The 18423-nt window shown below is 43.8% G+C and overlaps 1 protein-coding gene across 5 annotated transcripts in view; it reads right to left on the reverse strand.

Annotated features, from left to right (window-relative positions):
• The window catches only part of LOC134354999 (choline transporter-like protein 3), a 474552-nt gene that overhangs the window by 41509 nt on the left and 414620 nt on the right, over nt 1-18423 (reverse strand). For all 5 annotated transcript variants that reach the window (XM_063064614.1, XM_063064613.1, XM_063064612.1 and 2 more), the window contains 2 exons: nt 16394-16550; nt 8551-8634 (listed from right to left, as the gene is read on the reverse strand). In XM_063064614.1, coding sequence (XP_062920684.1) covers nt 8551-8634; nt 16394-16550 — 241 coding nt within the window. The remainder of the gene's footprint in view (nt 1-8550; nt 8635-16393; nt 16551-18423) is intronic.

An 18423-nucleotide genomic window follows, 5' to 3' on the forward strand; every position in this document is an offset into this window, starting at 1 on the left:
GACTTGTGCCAGGAAACAATCCACCCACTGCATTCAGAATTGCAAGATGTTTGTGCCAACGGCTTCAGCTGTTGAGATCTGTGGAAAGCTTTGTGCTAATTGCCGTCAGCCTCTGAGATAATCACTGGTCTCTGTGGTTTGATGAACTCTATAACTCTCTCCTCTCACACAGACCAACTTCCAAGAGTTCAAAATCTGCACCCAGTAATATTAGCGAAGTGAACGCAGCACCGACCCCTGACAGCTATTCAATCTTTCTCATGTACAACTATGAAAAGTGCCGTTGTTCTGAAGCAGTGCTGATCCTCATATTGTTCAGTCCCTTTCTGTTTGACTGGCACCCCCTCTCCACAGGCATTGACAGAGCCTTCGTGTGCCAAATCATTCTGTGCGGCAGGAGACCGAAAGAGGCAGGGATGGTGATAACTCTTTAATAGGGAGCTGTGTTTTATTTAAATATAAAAATATAAAGTGACAGTCCCTGTTAGAATTCTGTACTGTGTCCACCTCTGGGCATCACACATCAGAAAGGCATTACCGACCTTGGGAAGGAGCACAGATAAGATTTACCAGAATTAGGTCAGGGTTAAGGAACTTGAGTTAAATGGAGAGTTGAGAGTACTGAATGGTATGATGAAGCAGAAAAGAGAGAGATTTAATTGATCAATTCAAATTTATGAGTGAATTTATGAATCTCTGGGGAGCATTCTAACTGGCTGCATCACCGCCTGATATTGGGGTGGGGTGGGGGGAGGGGACTTCTACACAAGATCGAAATAAGCTGTAGAGAGTTGTAAACTTAGTCAGTTGCATCATGGGCTCCAGCCTCCGTGGTATCCAGGTCACTCTCAAGGAGCGGTGCCTCAGAAAGGCGGCATCCATCGTTCAGGACCTCCATCACCCAGGACATGCCTTGTTCTCATTGCTACCATCAGGAAGGAAGTACAGAAGTGTGAAGTCACACACTCAATGATTTAGGGACAACTTTATGGAATAATGCCGAAGGTGCAGGATCAGTTCATTCCAAAGAGGAAGAAAGATCCTAAGGGGAGTAAGGGGAGGCCGTGGCTGACAAGGGAAGTAATGGACAGTATAAAAGTAAAAGAGAAGTATAACATAACAAAGACGAGTGGGAAGCCGGAGGATTGGGAAACTTTTAAAGAGCAACAGAAGGTAACTAAAAAGGCAATACGTGGAGAAAAAATGAGGTACGAAGGTAAACTAGCCAAGAATATAAAGGAAGATAGTAAAAGCTTCTTTAGGTATGTGAAAAGGAAAAAAATAGTTAAGACCAAAGTTGGGCCCTTGAAGACAGAAGCGGGTGAATTTATTATGGGGAACAAGGAAATGGCAGACGAGTTGAACAGGTACTTTGGATCTGTCTTCACTAGGGAAGACACAAACAATCTCCCAGATATAATAGTGGCCAAAGGACCCAGGGTAATGGATGAACTGAAGGAAATTTATATTAGGTAGGAAATGGTGTTGAATAGACTGTTGGGTCTGAAGGCTGATAAGTCCCCGGGACCTGATGGTCTGCATCCCAGGGTATTTAAGGAGGTGGTTTGAGAAATTGCGGACGCATTGGTAATCATTTTCCAATGTTCTATAGATTCAGGATCAGTTCCCGTGGATTGGAGGGTGGCTAATGTCCCTCTCTTCAAGAAGGGAGGAAGAGAGAAAACAGGGAATTATAGAACGGTTAGCCTGACGTCAGTGGTGGGAAAGATGCTGGAGTCAATTATAAAAGATGAAATTACGACACACCTAGATAGCAGTAACAGGATCGGTCCAAGTCAGCATGGATTTATGAAGGGGAAATCTTGCTTGTCTAATCTTCTGGAATTTTTTGAGGATGTAACTATGAAAATGGACAAGGGAGAGCCAGTGGATGTAGTGTACCTGGACTTTCAGAAAACCTTTGATAAAGTCCCACATAGGAGATTAGTGGGCAAAATTAGAGCACATGGTATTGGGGGCAGAGCACTGACATGGATTGAAAATTGGCTGGCTGACAGAAAACAAAGAGTAGCGATTAACGGGTCCCTTTCGGAATGGCAGGCGGTGAACAGTGGGGTACCGCAAGGTTCAGTGCTGGGACCGCAGCTGTTTACAATATATATTAATGATTTAGATGAGGGAGTTAAAAGTAACATTAGCAAATTTGCCGATGACATAAAGCTGGGAGGCAGTGTGAAATGTGAGGAGGATGTTATGAGAATGCAGGGTGACTTGGACAGGCTGGGTGAGTGGGCAGATGCATGGCAGATGCAGTTTAATGTAGATAAATGTGAGGTTATCCACTTTGGTGGTAAGAACAGGAAGGCAGATTATTATCTAAATGGAGTCATTAGAAAAAGGGGAAATACAACGAGATCTAGGTGTTCTTGTACATCAGTCACTGAAAGCAAGCATGCAAGTACAGCAGGCAGTGAAGAAAGCTAATGGCATGCTGGCCTTTATAACAAGAGGAATTGAGTATAAGAGCAAAGAGGTCCTTCTGCAGCTGTACAGGGCCCTGGTGAGACCACACCTGGAGTACTGTGTGCAGTTTTGGTCTCCAAATTTGAGGAAGGACATTCTTGCTATTGAGGGAGTGCAGCGTAGGTTCACAAGGTTAATTCCCGGGATGGCGGGACTGTCATATGTCGAAAGATTGGAGTCACTGGGCTTGTATACTCTGGAATTTAGAAGGTTGAAAAGGGATCTTATTGAAACATATAAGATTATTAAGGGATTGGACATGCTGGAGGCAGGAAGCATGTTTCCGCTGATGGGTGAGTCCAGAACCAGAGGCCACAGTTTAAGAATAAGGGGTAGGCCATTTAGAACGGAGTTAAGGAAAAACTTTTTCACCCAGAGAGTGGTGGATATATGGAATGCTCTGCCCCAGAAGGCTGTGGAGGCCAAGTCTCTGGATGCTTTCAAGAAAGAGATGGATAGAGCTCTTAAAGATTGCGGAATCAAAGGTTATGGGGATAAGGCAGGAACTGGATACTGATTGTGGATGATCAGCCATGATCACAGTGAATGTCGGTGCTGGCTCGAAGGGCCGAATGGCCTACTCCTGCACCTATTGTCTATAACTTCTTTACCCTTTGCCATCTGATTTCTGAATGGACATTGAACCCATGGCCACCACCTCACTACTTTTTTAATTTCTATTTTTGCACTATTTAATTTACAAATTTTATATATTTACTGTAATTCCTGTCTTTTTTCTATTATTATGCATTGTACTGCTGCCGCAAAGACAACAAATTTCACGAAATACGCTGGTGATATTAAACACGATCCTAATACTATTATTATTTTAATAGAATAAAGCTTTCACCAAGAAGGAGGGTTGATACAAGAGAATATAGATTAATAGGAGAAGCAAAAGAATTATGGGTTTGGGGGAGGGAAGGTGAGAATACGTCCCTCACTAAGTGCTGTGATACAGAAAGCAGAACGCTGAAGGGTTCCAGCGGCAGATCCAACGATAAACTTCAAAAGGGAACGAGATGCATACTTGAAAGGGAAATGCTTGGAGAGAGAATCCAGATGAGTTACAAGGCACCAGAACCATCACGTTTGGGTGAACAACCCCCATCTGTTCAGTACAATTGGATCCATGGTAAAGATGAGGCTGAACTGAACAAGAGTTTCAGATCGAGGAAGTTTATTGAATTATTTATCCAATTGCACTGTTATATCATCCCCCATCTTGGCTAATACTGTCAATCCCCCTTAAGACCACAATTTGGATAAATGAGTGCTCATCTATTTTATATCCTGGGTGTGATATCTGGACAATGTAAAGCTAATGGAGAAGATGGCGGAGGAGAAGATGGTGGCGCGACGGCAGCGCGCGCGGCCACTTTGGTGGTGATGTCTGTTATCTGTCAAGTAGGGGACCGTGCACAATCCTGATTTGATGGAGACAGACGTGAGAGTACGGAGGAACATCTGGAAAGCTTCTGAAATGCCCGCTTCGCTGCCGCTGCTACTGTGTGGTAACCGGAATCTCCGGAGCAGAACGCCCCGAAATCCTCGGCTTTGCGTGTTTTAGCGGCTGGGGCAAGGTCGAAGGCGCTCAGCAGAGGATGGCGCTCAGGAGGCTATATCGGAGAGGCTGGTCGGAAGCTCGAAGTTTTCAGATGGATGGACTCAATGTTGGCTGTGGTCGGCTGCTTCTAAGGCATTGGCAAGTTGATGGTGCCTGGAGGTTTATGGCAGGAAGTTTCTCCCTTTTGCCGCCTGCTATCGGGGACTCGGGAGTCGATCAACTCGGGGACTTTTGAGACTTTATTTACCGTGCCCATGGTTTGTTCTTCATCAAATTATGGTATTGCTTTGCACTGCTGTAACTGTATGTTATAATTATGTGGTTCTGTCAGTGTTAGTCTTTGGTTTGTCCTGTTTTCTGTGATATCACTCCGGAGAAACAATGTATCATTTCTTAATGCATGTATGCATTTCTATATGACAATAAAAGAGGACTGAGTGTTCTCATAATCTAATGGAATTTAGATTACATTATTGACTTTCCATTGCACTAAACTGTACCTTCAGGGTGGTTGTTTATAGCTCGAGATGGAGTGTCCACAGCAAAACAAATTTAGAGGAATCTCAGGAAATCTAATGACCACAAGACATTGAAGCAGAATTAGGCCATTCAGCCCATCGAGTGTGCTCCGCATTCAATCATGGCTGATTTATTAAACTTCCCAACCCCATTCTCATGCCTTCTCCCCATAGTCTTCATTGCTATTACTAATCAAGAACCCCTCAACCTCCACTCTAAATTTACTTAATGACTTGGCTTCCACAGCCATCAGTAGAAATTAATTCCGCATATTCACCACCCCCTGCCTTAAAAAATAATTCCTCCTCATCTCTGTTCTAAAGGGACAGCCCTCTATTCTGAGGTTGTGCCCTCTGGTCCTGGACTCTAGGCCTTTTATTATTCAATAGGCTTCGATGAGAGCTGCCCCACCCCCCACCACCATTCTTCTAAACTCCAATGAGTACAGGCCCAGAGCTATTAAATGTACCTCATTTTAACCCTTTCATTCTGGGATGATTCTCGTGAAGCTCCCCTGGACCTTCCTTTGTCTTTAGTGGATATCAAAGGGACAATCAATTTAAATCAGCTAGTCCCAAATAAATAAGGATAATTATTAAATGCCACACTACCCTAACCAACTCTTTCAAAAATGTGATATCGTGGATAGAAGGTGCAGGGGGAAGAGAGAAAGAATGCTGTAGCTTCAGCTGGAGACATCTTCCCCTTAATTCTTGTTTTATAGAATCAGATTGACAATGAACAACATCAAGCTTTAGATCCTTAAATAGAATGAGTGGGCTTTGTCTTCAGTCCTTCTGCTTTGAAGAAAACAAGTTGCTGAGTTACTAAAGCAGGCTGTCCACCACAGAGTGAGAGAGAGCTGGACGATGATTTCTTTGGAAAAAATCAAAAGTGGCTCAATTGTTCCTCTTCCATTTCACTTTCAATAGGAACTTCTTTGTTCAAATCCAAACTGGACTCCGGCTAATCCCGAACAGCAAACCGATGACGCTAGCACATCTCTGTTAGAGCAACGTTAGCTTGTTGTTCAGGATTCGAAACAATCGCAAAAGAGGCTAAAAGCATCATAGGGCAAGGTTTGAGAATTTGTATCACTGCACATTTTATTGGTAAAAGTACGGGATGTGCATGGGATGTACAGAATTTCTGGCCAGCCACCAGCGATGACAATGGCAGCTGAGAGTCATGAGAACAGCACTGTGGCACATTTTCAGTTCCACTTTTTCCACGGACTGCTTGCTGTGAATAATCGCTGCTTTGTGCAGCAGTTGAACCGTGCGGTAGAATAAGAGATACGTTGCAATGCATTGAGGCCATGGGTCAATGGCTGTCATGGCAACAGCAGATCCTGCTTTTACAATCTAAGTGTTTACGCCAGAAGCATACCTTGGAACAACCAAGAGGCCGAAGGAAGCTTCTTGCCATCGTCCAAGATACTAAGTTCTGCAAGGAAACTGGGGGCCAACTGTAAGCACAGGACAGAAAACATCCCGCAGTATCTAAAACCCAAGGGCAATTGAGCTTCAGTAGATTTCTGGCAGTCATTTCCAACTTCAATAGAGAAATGAGAGCAGTTAGGTAACCTTACAGCTATCAGCAACACAGTTTTTCTCTGATACATTTGACCCTCTCTGCCTTCTTTGTAGTGAAGACATTTATTATTACATCTTGACATAGAAAATAACACAAGGAAAGGTGAGTGCAGGTGGCAGATCAAAGAAAAACACATTAAGGAATAGTTGCAAAATTATTAAGCTCTGTTAGAAAGGAGGAATGAAGATAAGAAATCTAACTTCAAATAGTTTAAAAAATTTTTTTCAAAGAAATAAGATTTAATCTCTTTAAGAATGGCATGGAATGCACTTTGAAAATTAAACATTATGGTAAACATACATACCAAAAAAAAGTTAGCAGAAAGATTGAGGAATTAATTTAAAAGTATATTGACTAGAAGACATTTTAAATCTTGATTGAAGCAGAAAATTGCAATAACTGGTTTAGCTCTTGAAGTTGTACGTAGGGGTATTACAGCTTCAGTACTTGTTGGTCAAAGGGTTCCTCTTTCCCTGGCTCTCTGATAAACCTTTGACCTTCTACCATTCATACTTGGTCCTCTAGCCATGAAAGGCATAGCTGGATCAATGGGCTTGCTTAGTGCACCATTCAAACCGCAGACATAAGCTGCAGCCTTGAAGTTTAACCAATGGAACAGATTTCAATTTGAAAAGGAGAAATTATGTTTCGGCGTCGAGAGGTAAGTAGGAGAACGGGTGTCACTGCTTTCTGCAAAATGTCTTGGAAAAAGGCTGTCACAGTGGAAGGACTTGTTTTCAACTTAAAGGCATGCAGTTCTGTTTAGTAGGGATTATTAGATCAGTATGCATGGGCATGACCAGTTTTGAAGAGATGCCAGAAACTCTTCTCCCTCATTTCTTTAGATGATCTGTGAAACTTATCCAAGTTTCTATAGTTTGTGAAAATCAATAGATTTGTACAAGAATGATACTTAAAATGTTTAATTAAAAATGTTAATCAGACACAACATCAAATGTAGACATGAAGAAATATTTTTGTAGGCCAAAAATTATAATAAAAATGATGGGATCTATTCAACACAGTAGACCGGCAGAGGCTCGACTGAAATATCTTGGTCCTCTAGGACGGAAGAAAAACTACTGTCTTTGTCTCCTGCTGGTGACTGTCAGACCATTGACCCATCACTGGAATTTAGAAGAATGCGGGGGGGGGATCTCATTGAAGCCTACCAAATGTTTTCAGGACTAGATAAGGTGGATGAAGAGAGGATGTTTCCTTTGGTTGGGGTGTCCAGAACTAGAGGGCACAGCCTCAGAATTGAGGGGTAACCCTTTAGAACAGAGGTAAGCAGGAATTTTTTTTAGCAAGAGAGTAGTGAATCTGTGAAATACTTTGCCACAGACTGCCATGGAGACTAAGACTGTGGGTATATTTAAAGGAAAAATTGATAGTTTCTTGATTGGTCAGGGCAAAGGATATGGTGAGAAAGGAGGTTAATGGAGTTGAGTGGGGTCCAGGATCTGCCAGAATTGGAATGCTGGAACAGCTGAATGGTCTAATTCTGCTTCTATGTCGTATGGTCTAAGAAATAGGATAAGGACTAGTGCATCCTTCTCCACACCCTCTTGACAAATCCACAGTCTACAAAGAACATAAGACATAGCAGCAGAATTAGGCATCTTGGCCCATCGAGTCTGCTCTGCCATTCGATCATTGATGACATTTTCTCTCTGAACCCCTCTTGCCTTCTCCCTGGATGACCATTTCTTCCCCACGGCAGCCATTCTAAGGGCAATATACGTTGGGGTTAGGGTTGCTGTCTGGACAGGAATAATCTGTCTGTGAGGGCCCCGTCATTGCCAGCCAGGGTGCTTGTTGGTGATTTCCATCAAGGAGGCATTCTGTGCTTTTCTGTACTGTGTGACTGCACTGTTGCAACATAAAGTTTTTCACAACTTGCTGGTGTTTAGAAGAGTGATGGGCGTGGAGGAGGATCTCATTGATATTTGAAGGCCTAGAGAGTGGACATGGAGAGGATGTTTTCTCTCACAGGGAATCTCGCACTAGACAGCAGAGTCTCAGAATTCAAGGACGTCACTTTGGAACAGAGATGAGGAGGAATTTCTTTAGCTACATAGTGGTTGAATCTGTGGAATTCATTGCCACAGACGGCTGTGGAGGCCAAGTCATTGGGTATATTAAAAGCGTAAGTTGATAGGTTCTTGATTAGTAAGGATGTCAAAGGTTATGGGGAGAAGGCAGGAGAATGGGGTTGAGAGGGATAATAAATCAGCCATTTTGAAATGGCAGAGCAGACTTGATGAGCCAAATAGTCTTATGTGACAATAATAACTAATTTACCAGTTTAAGAGTCTATGTTTTTTTGAACTGTCTTTCTAACAGGAATTGTACTAGCCACATTTTTTCCAAGAGAGATGTACCTGGTTCAGATATCGAAGCCACTTTTCCCAGCAGCATAGACAACACTGGCAGCACTTGAGTAGACATCTGGCACAGGTATTTTCCTGAAAGAGAGAGTGAGAGAGAGAGAGCAGTAGAATCCATGAAATCAAAAATCACCACCAAATCCAAAATATTCCCCATTCCATTTCAGTATTCATTCAAACTTTATTTTGCTTTGCATGACAGTTTATTCAAACTCTTGAAAAATTCAGAACTCCAGATTCAGAGCCATTTATAATTCAGAATGCTGGATAGTTTAGACATTATAAAGTTGACCAGGCATGCCATGTTAGGACACTGGCAAAGCCTTTGGAGATATTTGAACTCGGTTCCAGAGTGGCAGAGATCTCCCAGCAAGACAGTAGATGAACAAATCATGGTAAATGCCACATTGATGATAAAAGATCAGTCGAAAACTTCTAAAGTGATTGGTATATGGTAGGAGTTTCTAAAAATAAATGAGATTTCAATATAAAAATTGGAGGAAATCCAAAATAAAAACAGAAAAAGCTGGAAACACTCAGTAGGTCACACAGGGTCTGTGCAAAGAGAAATCTTTGTATGAGGATCATTCATCCGAATGGTTCCGACAAAGGATGTCGAACGTAAATCATTAATTTTTTAAATTAATTGATATATAGTGTCAATAAGTCCTCTGGCCCTTCGAGCCACACCCCCCCAGCAATTCCCCAATTTAATCCTAGCCTAATTACAGGACAATTTACAATTAGCCTACCAACCGGTACATCTTTGATCTGTGGGAGGAAACAAGAGCACCCAGAGAAAACCCACGCGGTCACGGGGAGAACGTTACAGGCAGCGGCGGGAATTGAACCTGGGTTGCTGGTACTAGAAAGCGTTGTGCTGACCACTACGCTACTGTGCCACCCATGAACTCTGTCTTTCTCTTTCGACTGATGCTGCCTGACCTGCTAAGTACTTTCAACATGTTCTCCTTTGATTGGAGCTTTCAAAAGCACCACTACAAGCACAAGTGCATCAGGGAAGCGACAGCAGTAAAGTAGCATAGCAGGAGATTTCCCTGCACTGTTCTGTCAGTGATGGTTCAGAGTCAGACATCTCAAGGACAATGGGAGCAGGAAAATCAGGAGAGAAATCCGAGAATATAGAGGAACAGTGCTTAAAATAATTCACATGATACAGATCTTTACCGGGCTGATTGATTCAAAATTGATTTTAGCCTGGGTAATTTATGTTTCCTTCCTGGTCAACTTGTACTTATCCTGAGGCAAGTGACAGCCCAAAGGTCATTCCACCAAGTGCAGATCATAAGTCAGGAGTTATCCACTTACTCCGATGCGTACGGCAACAGCAGTTCCCAAGAAGTTACCAAGTAGTTGGGGGTTCAAGTCCATCAATCCCTCAAAGTTACCGCGCAGGCTGAAGGGGTGGTTACGAAGCTCTACGATGTTGATCTTCATTGGTCAGGTGAATGAAGTCAAGAGCCGTGAGGCTACGTTGCAGCTCTATGAAACTCTGGCTAGACCCATCCTTAGGATCAGTACTAGTCACCTCATCATGGGAAGGATTTGGAAGTTTTAGAGAGGGTGCAGTGGAGATCTACTGGGATGCTGCCTGGAACTAGACGGCATGCCTTACCAGGAAAAGTTAATTGAGCTGGAGTGTTTCTCTTTGGAGTGACAGAAGATGAGAGGTGACGTGACAGAGGTAGATAAGAGGCATAGATGGAGTGGACAGCCAGCGTCTCTATTCCAGAGCGGCGATGGCCAAAACCAGGCAGCATCAGTTTAAGGTGTGTGGAGGAAAGCTTAGCGAGATGTCAGAGGTAGACTTTATTTTAAACTCACCCACATTGAATAGTAATTGCCTGGAACGCACTGCCATGGATGGTGGTGGAGCCTGATATAGGAGGGGCATTTTAAAGACTCTGAGATAAGGCATATGGGTGAAAGAAAAATGGAGAGTGATAAGCGGAGTGGGAGGGAACTATATTGATTCTGGAGTAGGTCTGGCATGACATTATAGTCCGAATGGCCTGTACTGTTCTGTGACACAAACACAAGGTGAAAGGTGAAACTGGGAGATGGGGGAGGGGGTGAAGTAAAGAGCTGGGAAGTTGATTGGTGAAGAGACAAAGGGTCCTTTCTCCAGCCTTTCATCTCTTTCACCAATCAACGCCTCAGTTTTTTATGTCACCCCACCCCCCCCTCCTGGTTTCACCTGTCCCCTGCCATCTTGTACTTCTTCCACCCTCTTCCCTCCATTTCTTACTCTGACTTCTCCTCTTCCTGTCCAGTCCTGATGAAGGCTCTTGGCCCAAAACATCGACTGTTTACACTTCTCCATAGATGCTGCCTGGCCTGCTGAGTTCCTCCAGTATTTTATGTATACTGTTCTATGTTCTAAGTACAGCATCACTGTGTAGGAAGAAAGAATTAAAAGGAATAGTTTGACAACACACGCCAAACACTGGAGGAACCCAGCAAGTCAGGCAGCATCTATGGAGAGGAATTAACAATCAACGTTTTGGGCTGAAACTCTTCATCAGGACCAATCCTGATGGTCCTCCAGCATTTTGTGTGTTTCGCTCAATGTTTCTGCATCCGAGGAATCTCTTGTGGTTATTAGTTCGGAGTTTAATTCCCAGTTTCATTAGTCTGGCACTGCATCATGGGACAGCGGCCTGTTCCTGTACTGTACTGTTCTATGTTCTGCCTGGTAGTGCAGAACACTTTACTGTACCTGCAACCCAGGTTCGACTCCTGCCACTACCTGTAAGGAGTTTGTACACTCTCACTGTGTCCTCGTGGGTTTCCTCTGGGTGGTCCGGTTTACTCCCACAGTCCAAAGATGCTGGTAGCTTAACTGGACATAGTAAATTGTCCTGTAATTAAGCTAGGATTAAATCAGGGAATTGCTGGGCAGCACAGTTTGAAGGGCCGGAAGGGCCTATTGCATGTTGTATCTCAATAAGTGAGTAAGCCTATCAGAAAATCCTAGCACTAAGGAGCCAGTTGTAACGTTAAAATAAGGATCGAGATTCAAGGTGGGGCAGAGAGAAGAAAGAATCTAAAATCATCACCAATCCAGATTCAGATAGGTTCCCTGATAGTTCAAAGTCATTCTGTACAGCACAGCACCTCAGGAAGAGAGAAACATGACTAGAACAACAAAATGCCAAAGAGCAGGTTCACTTTCGATTGACAGACAGGTAAACGTTCCAGGGAATTCCTTAGTGAGATCATGATAACAGAAGAAAAATAAACTGAAGCGAGCAGGATATGCAGTATCTGTGGCTCTGGAGATTGAAGCCAGGGAGGCGGAACTTCTGTGCAAACGTAAACATCTCCAGATTCTTTGGAGCAGAAGCTGATGTAAAAGGTGTAAGTGAGAGACAGTGGAGGAGGAGGGTAACTGGGACAGCGGATGGACAGTATTCAGGTCACCTCTGTCACTGGCCGAGGAGAAGGTGGTGGCGGCCCTGGACAGTGAAAGGTTTTGCTGCTGCTTTCCAGCTTTCAAAACCAGCAACAGCTTTGATCACACACAGGTCTTGAGCAGTTAGTTACCATCTCCTTAACAATTCGCCTTGCACAACAACACCACCTTACAAGTTGAAAGTTTCAAATTCACAGCCACACTGGATGGTGAGGTTCGAACATGTGGAAGAATGTAGGATTACAGGAGGTCACAGGACACAGAGAGTTACAAGCAGTTTCTGCATTCACCATCTGTTTACAGTCCCAAGTATTGATCAAACCCACTTACTAATTAATCTCAGGAGGGAGGAGATGGTGGCATGACGCAGCGGCCACTCCGGTGGTGATGTCTGTTATCTGTTAAGTAGGGTGCCGTGCACAATCCTGATTTGATGGAGACAGACGTGAGAGCACGGAGGAACATCTCGTGAAACTTCTGAAATGCCTGTTTCGCTGCCGCTGCTACTGTGTGATCCAGAATCTCCGGAGGGGAAGGCCCTGAGTCCTCGGCTTTGCTTGTTGCTCAGCGGCCGGGGCGGGGTCAAAGCGCTCGGCGGAGATGTTACTTGGTGCTCGGTGTCGGAGGCTCGAAGTTTTCGGATGGACTCAGAGTTGGCTGCGGTCGTGTGCTTCCAATGGTGCTGCAAGGTTGCGGCACTTCCGTCTGCGTGAGATGATGGGGCTATTGGGACTTGAGACTTTTTTTTACCGTGCCCATGGTCTGCTCTTTATCAAATTAAGGTATTGCTTTGCACTGTTGTAACTATATGTTATAATTATGTGGTTTTGTCTGTTTAGTCTTGGTTTGTCCTGTGTTTCTGTGGTATCTTTCTGGAGGAACATTGTATCATATTTTTAATGCATGCATTTCTAAATGACAATAAACGAGGACTGAGTGTCCTCATAATTTAATCTAAACTCATTTACTAATTAATTTCAGGAAGGCACCATGGGTGAGTTGGGCCGTAGGGCCTGTTACAGTACTGTAGAACTCTACGACTACTAAAGCAGTTGGATAGAACTGCAAAGGTCAAATGACACTGAAGGCCTGTTGCTCAAGTGGCTAATCTATGCAATCCACAACAAGAAAATGGCACGTCCATGTGTGTGCACGCTTGAGAGAAATGCATACGTATGTATGTATGCATGCAAATATGTAAAACCACGTGCACATTGATGCATGTATACATAACATTTATTAGTTTGTCTCTGCTTTGTGTGTTTGCCTCAGTGCGCTGTATGTTGTGTGTATACCTGTCTGCTTGTGGTGATAAATAAAATGTAACGACAGAATGCTAATCAATCACTTTCTGCTGTCACTGTTGCTCCAGCAAACCAGGCTCAGGAAGTACAAAACATAAGAAAATCTAGCAAATGAAGATAGTCCAAACATGAGATTTTTGCGGATGATGGAAATCCAGAGTAATACACACAAAATATTGCAGGCACTCAGCAGGCCAGGCTGCATTTATGGGAAGGAATGAACAGTTTTGTTTCAGCCTGAAACCCTTCATCGGAACTAGAAATGAAAGGGGGGGGGGGAAGAACCATAAAAGCTCTGATTCACTTCCTCCATCCTCCTCTCCCATGGTCCACTGGCCTTTCAAATCAGATTTCTTCATCTTCAGCCCTTTACCTCTTCCACCAATCACCTCCCAGCTGCTTACTTCATCACAACTTCCCCACCCACCTACCTTCCCCCTCAACTGGTTTCACCTAGAAACATAGAAAACCTACAGCACAATACAGGCCCTTCGGCCCACAAAGCTGTACCGAACACGTCCTTACCTTAGAACTACCTAGGCTTACCCATAGGACTCTATTTTTCTAAGCTCCATGTGCCTATCCAGGACTCTCTTAAAAGACCCTATCGTTTCCGCCTCCATCACCGCCGCTGGTAGCCCATTCCATGCATTCACTACTCTCTGCGTAAAAAACTTACCCCTGACATCTCCTCTGTACCTACTTCCAAGCACCTTAAAATATGCCCTCTCGTGCTAGCTATTTCTGCCCTGGATAAAAGTCTCTGACTATCCACACAATCAATGCCTCTCATTATCTTGTACACCTCTATCAGGTCACCTCTCATCCTCCGTCGCTCCAAGGAGAAAAGGCCAAGTCCACTAAACCTATTCTCATAAGGCATGCTTCCCAATCCAGGCAGCATCCTTGTAAATCTCCTCTGCACCCTTTCCATGGTTTCCACGTCCTTCCTGTAGTGAGGTGACCAGACTGAGCACAGTACTCCAAGTGGGGTCTGACCAGGGTCCTATATAACTGCAACATTACCTCTCAGCTCTTAAACTCAATCCCACGGTTGACGAAGGCCAATACACCGAATGCCTTCTTAACCAGAGAGTCAACCTGCCAGCAGCTTCGAGTGTCCTATGGACTCGGACCCCAAGATCCCTCTGATCCTCCATACTGCCAAGAAACCTACCATTAATGCTATATTCTGCCATCATATTTGACCTACCAAAATGAACCACTTCACACTTTTCTGGGTTGAACTCCATCTGCTACTTCTCAGTCCAGTTTTGCATCCTATCAATGTCTTGCTGTAACCTCTGACAGCCCTCCACAGTATCCACAACACCCCCAACCTTTGTGTCATCAGCAAATTTACTAACCCATCCCTCTTCTTCCTCATCCAGGTCATTTATAAAAATCATGAAGAGTAGGGGTCCCAGAACAGATCCCTGAAGCACATCACTGGGCACCGACCTCCATGCAGAATATGACCCGTCTACAACCACTCTTTGCCTTCTGTGGGCAAGCCAGTTCTGGATCCACAAAGCAATGTCCCATTGGATCCCATGCCTCCTTACTTTCTCGATAAGCTTTGCATGGGATACCTTATCAAATGCCTTGCTAAAATCCATATACACTACATCTACAGCTCTACCTTCATCAATGTGTTTAGTCACATCCTCAAAAAATTCAGTCAGGCTCGTAAGGCACGACCTGCCTTTCACAAAGCCATGCTGACTATTCCTAATCATATTATGCCTCTCCAAATGTTCATAATTCCTGCCTCTCAAGATCTTCTCCGTCAACTTACCAACTACTGAAGAAAGACTCACTGGTCTATAATTTCCTGGGCTATCCCTACTCCCTCTTGGTCCCGGTGACTTATCCAACTTGATGCTTTCCAAAAACTCCAGCACATCCTCTTCCTTAATAACTACATGCTCAAGCTTTTCAGTCCACTGCAAGTTTTCCCTACAATTGCCAAGATCCTTTCTCGTAGTGAATACTGAAGCAAAGTATTCATTAAGTACCTCTGCCATCTCCTCTGGTTCCATACACACTTTTCCAATGTCACACTTGATAGGTCCTATTCTCTCACATCTTCTCCTCTTGCTCTTCACATACTTGTAGAATGCCTTGGGGTTTTCCTTAATCCTGTCCGCCAAGGCCTTCTCATGGCCCCTTCTGGCTCTCCTAATTTGATTCTTAAGCTCCTTCCTGCTAACCTTATAATCTTCACTTGCCCTATCACTTACTAGCCTGTACTCTTCCCCTTCCTTTCCAGTCCTGGTCTCGGTCTAAAACATCGACTGTTTATTTCCCACCATAGATGCTGCCTGACTTGCTCAGTTCGTCCATGATTTCATGTGCGAAAATGGTCCGAACAAGGCGACTGAGGATAACAGGTCTGATCACTTAAACGCACCCGAGGACACCATCAATCCTAATCACACTGTCACATGTGATCATCTGTTATTTAATGTGGGACACACATTGACAACAGAGGACAGAAAATATATTCTTGCCCCAGGGCAAGAACATTTGCCTCCTCACTCACCCTGGCACTGCCTTCACTAGCAGCAATATGTCAACTCTCACGGCAAACAGTCATTGATACGAAAGTGCAGCCCGGCATCTCGTCTTGAAAGTATTTCAATTTCACATCTCGCAATGTGAGAGTACCCTTTTTCTGAAGTAAGTTCACTGGACAAGATGTTCCCATACCAGAAGCAGATGACCAGCTGCTGCATCCCACAGCAATGTTACAGCCCACAAACAATAATTGATCTCACAGCCAGATGGAGCACGTTGCTGCCAATAACATTATCGAAACAGAAACAAGCTGGATAAAAGTTAAGCCTTCAGAATCAAAGACAAAATAAATTATTAGCAGCTGGATTTAATTGAATATGACTTGCATTTTTTTTTAAAAAAGAAACATTATAGTTCATAGAGACCTTCCAAATTGCACTCTAATGAAATGCATTGCCCTGAGCCACAGGATATAAAATATTTACTGTAAATGGTAACATTTCCTTTAAATAGATGGGGTATCTTGAAAAATATCAGAAGGATTGGAAATGAATCCCATTCCCGGATCTTATCTTACCTTTCCTTTTAGGCTGTTGTGAACGTACAGAAGAACAATCCGTGGAATCCTGACAAGAGTGATTATAAACGAGCCCTTAACAACCGTTCCCAGATGGTAATTAAAGAGCCTCGAAATAGAAGTGAGGATTGGGTGGCTGGGCAAATTGGTTTTGTCTCTGAGGAAAGAAATCAGTGATCATATATTAGTCTCAAGCCTGGAAAGAAATGAAGCATTGACGATGCCTGATGCATTAAATATGAGCTATGTTATTCCATCAAAGATTAGATGTCTAAACAGTGTGGAACTGAGCCAGGAACACAGCAACATCCTCTTCTGAGCAGCCCGATGAATCGTTCTGGAGCTGGGGGCAACAGTTCAACTCAGGCCCCAGGGTGGATATAACATCACTAGAATTCTTGCTTCCATTGAAAGGTGTTCACGTTGTCAATTTTTAAAATTCATGGAGTATAATTTAGGATAATTAGAGTAAATTACAGAGTGATTTTTATTTAAAACACAGAGCAAGATGACTATGTGGAACACGCTGCCAGGGGTGATGGTAGAGGAAGGTACATAACGGGCTTTTGAGAAACTCTTACGTTAGACACATGGATGATAGGATATTGAAGGGCTATGTAAGAAGGGTAGGTTAGATTGACCTTAGGAAGGGTTATAAGGTCAGCAGAAAATAGTGGGCTGAAGGCTATGCACTCTGCTATAACGCTCTATGTTCAAGATGACTTTAGTACCAACATTGAAAGCAACTGAACATTGAAAGGCCTATAAAGTGTGGATGTGGAGAGGATGTTTCCTATCAAGGGGGAGTCTAAGACCAGAGGGACAAAACCTCAGAATACAAGGATGTCCCTTTAGAACAGAGAAGGGGAGTAATTTCTTTAGCCAGAGGGTGGTGAATCAGTGGAATGCATTGCTGCAGATGGCTGTGAAGCCCATGCCGCCAAGTATACTTTTAAAGTAGAGTTTGACAGGTCCTTTCTTGATTAGTAAGGGCATCAAAGTTACAGGGAGAAGGCAGGAGAATGGGGATGAGATGAATGCTGGAATGGCAGGGCAGACACAATGAGCCAAATGGCCCAACTCTTGCTTCTATGTGCTAATGTCATTTGTTGAACAGATCAAACACTTTCAGGATCAATGTGCAAGGAATGGATCCGTGGTCAGAAACAGCCCACGGACAATAATTTAATTTAGTTTAGTGATACACTGCTCAGTAGACCCTTCCGGCCCTTCGAACCGTGCTGCCCCAGCAACCTCAACAAACCTGATTAACCCTAACATAATCATGGGACAATTTACAATGACCAATTAACCAACCCACTGCATCTTTGGACTGTGGGAGGAAACCGGAGGACCAGAATGAAAGCCACACATTCCATGGGGAGGAGGTGCAGGGACTCCTCACAGAACAGCACCAGAATTGAACTCCAAACTCCAGACCGGTAACACCATTGGACTAACCGCTACACTTAGCATGGTGCGATTTTTTTTTTAAAAAGATCATAACACTTAGAATGAAATTTCAGCCCATCAACAAACTGACATCCAGATCCCAATCCATCAACATCTGTGCAACTGCATGCCAATCCATCATCACTTCCAGAACTGAGTCCATAAGCACCTTTGGAAAGGGATCACAGTCTGTCAGGAGCTGTGCATTCAGATCCCAGCCTCAGAGAATTTGTCTGATGCATCCAGATAGAACGCTTTCTATGGTGCACTGATAAATGCAAGATGCCAACTTTCTTTAGCCTCCTAAAATAGAGGCACTGTTGAACTTTCTTGGCTGTGACATCTAGGACAGGCTATTGGTTATGTTCATTCCTAGAAACTTGAAGCTCTCAACCCTTTTAATCTCAGCACCATTGCTAGAGAGAGGAGATGTGCGCTGCCACCTTTCCTGAAATCAATGACCAGATCTTCAAGCAACATACATCAAAGTTGCTGGTGAACGCAGCAGGCCAGGCAGCATCTGTAGGAAGAGGTGCAGTCGATGTTTCAGGCCGAGACCCTTCGTCAGGACTAACTGA

The sequence above is a fragment of the Mobula hypostoma genome, chromosome 12, assembly GCF_963921235.1.
Source record: "Mobula hypostoma chromosome 12, sMobHyp1.1, whole genome shotgun sequence".
Lineage (NCBI taxonomy): Eukaryota > Metazoa > Chordata > Chondrichthyes > Myliobatiformes > Myliobatidae > Mobula > Mobula hypostoma.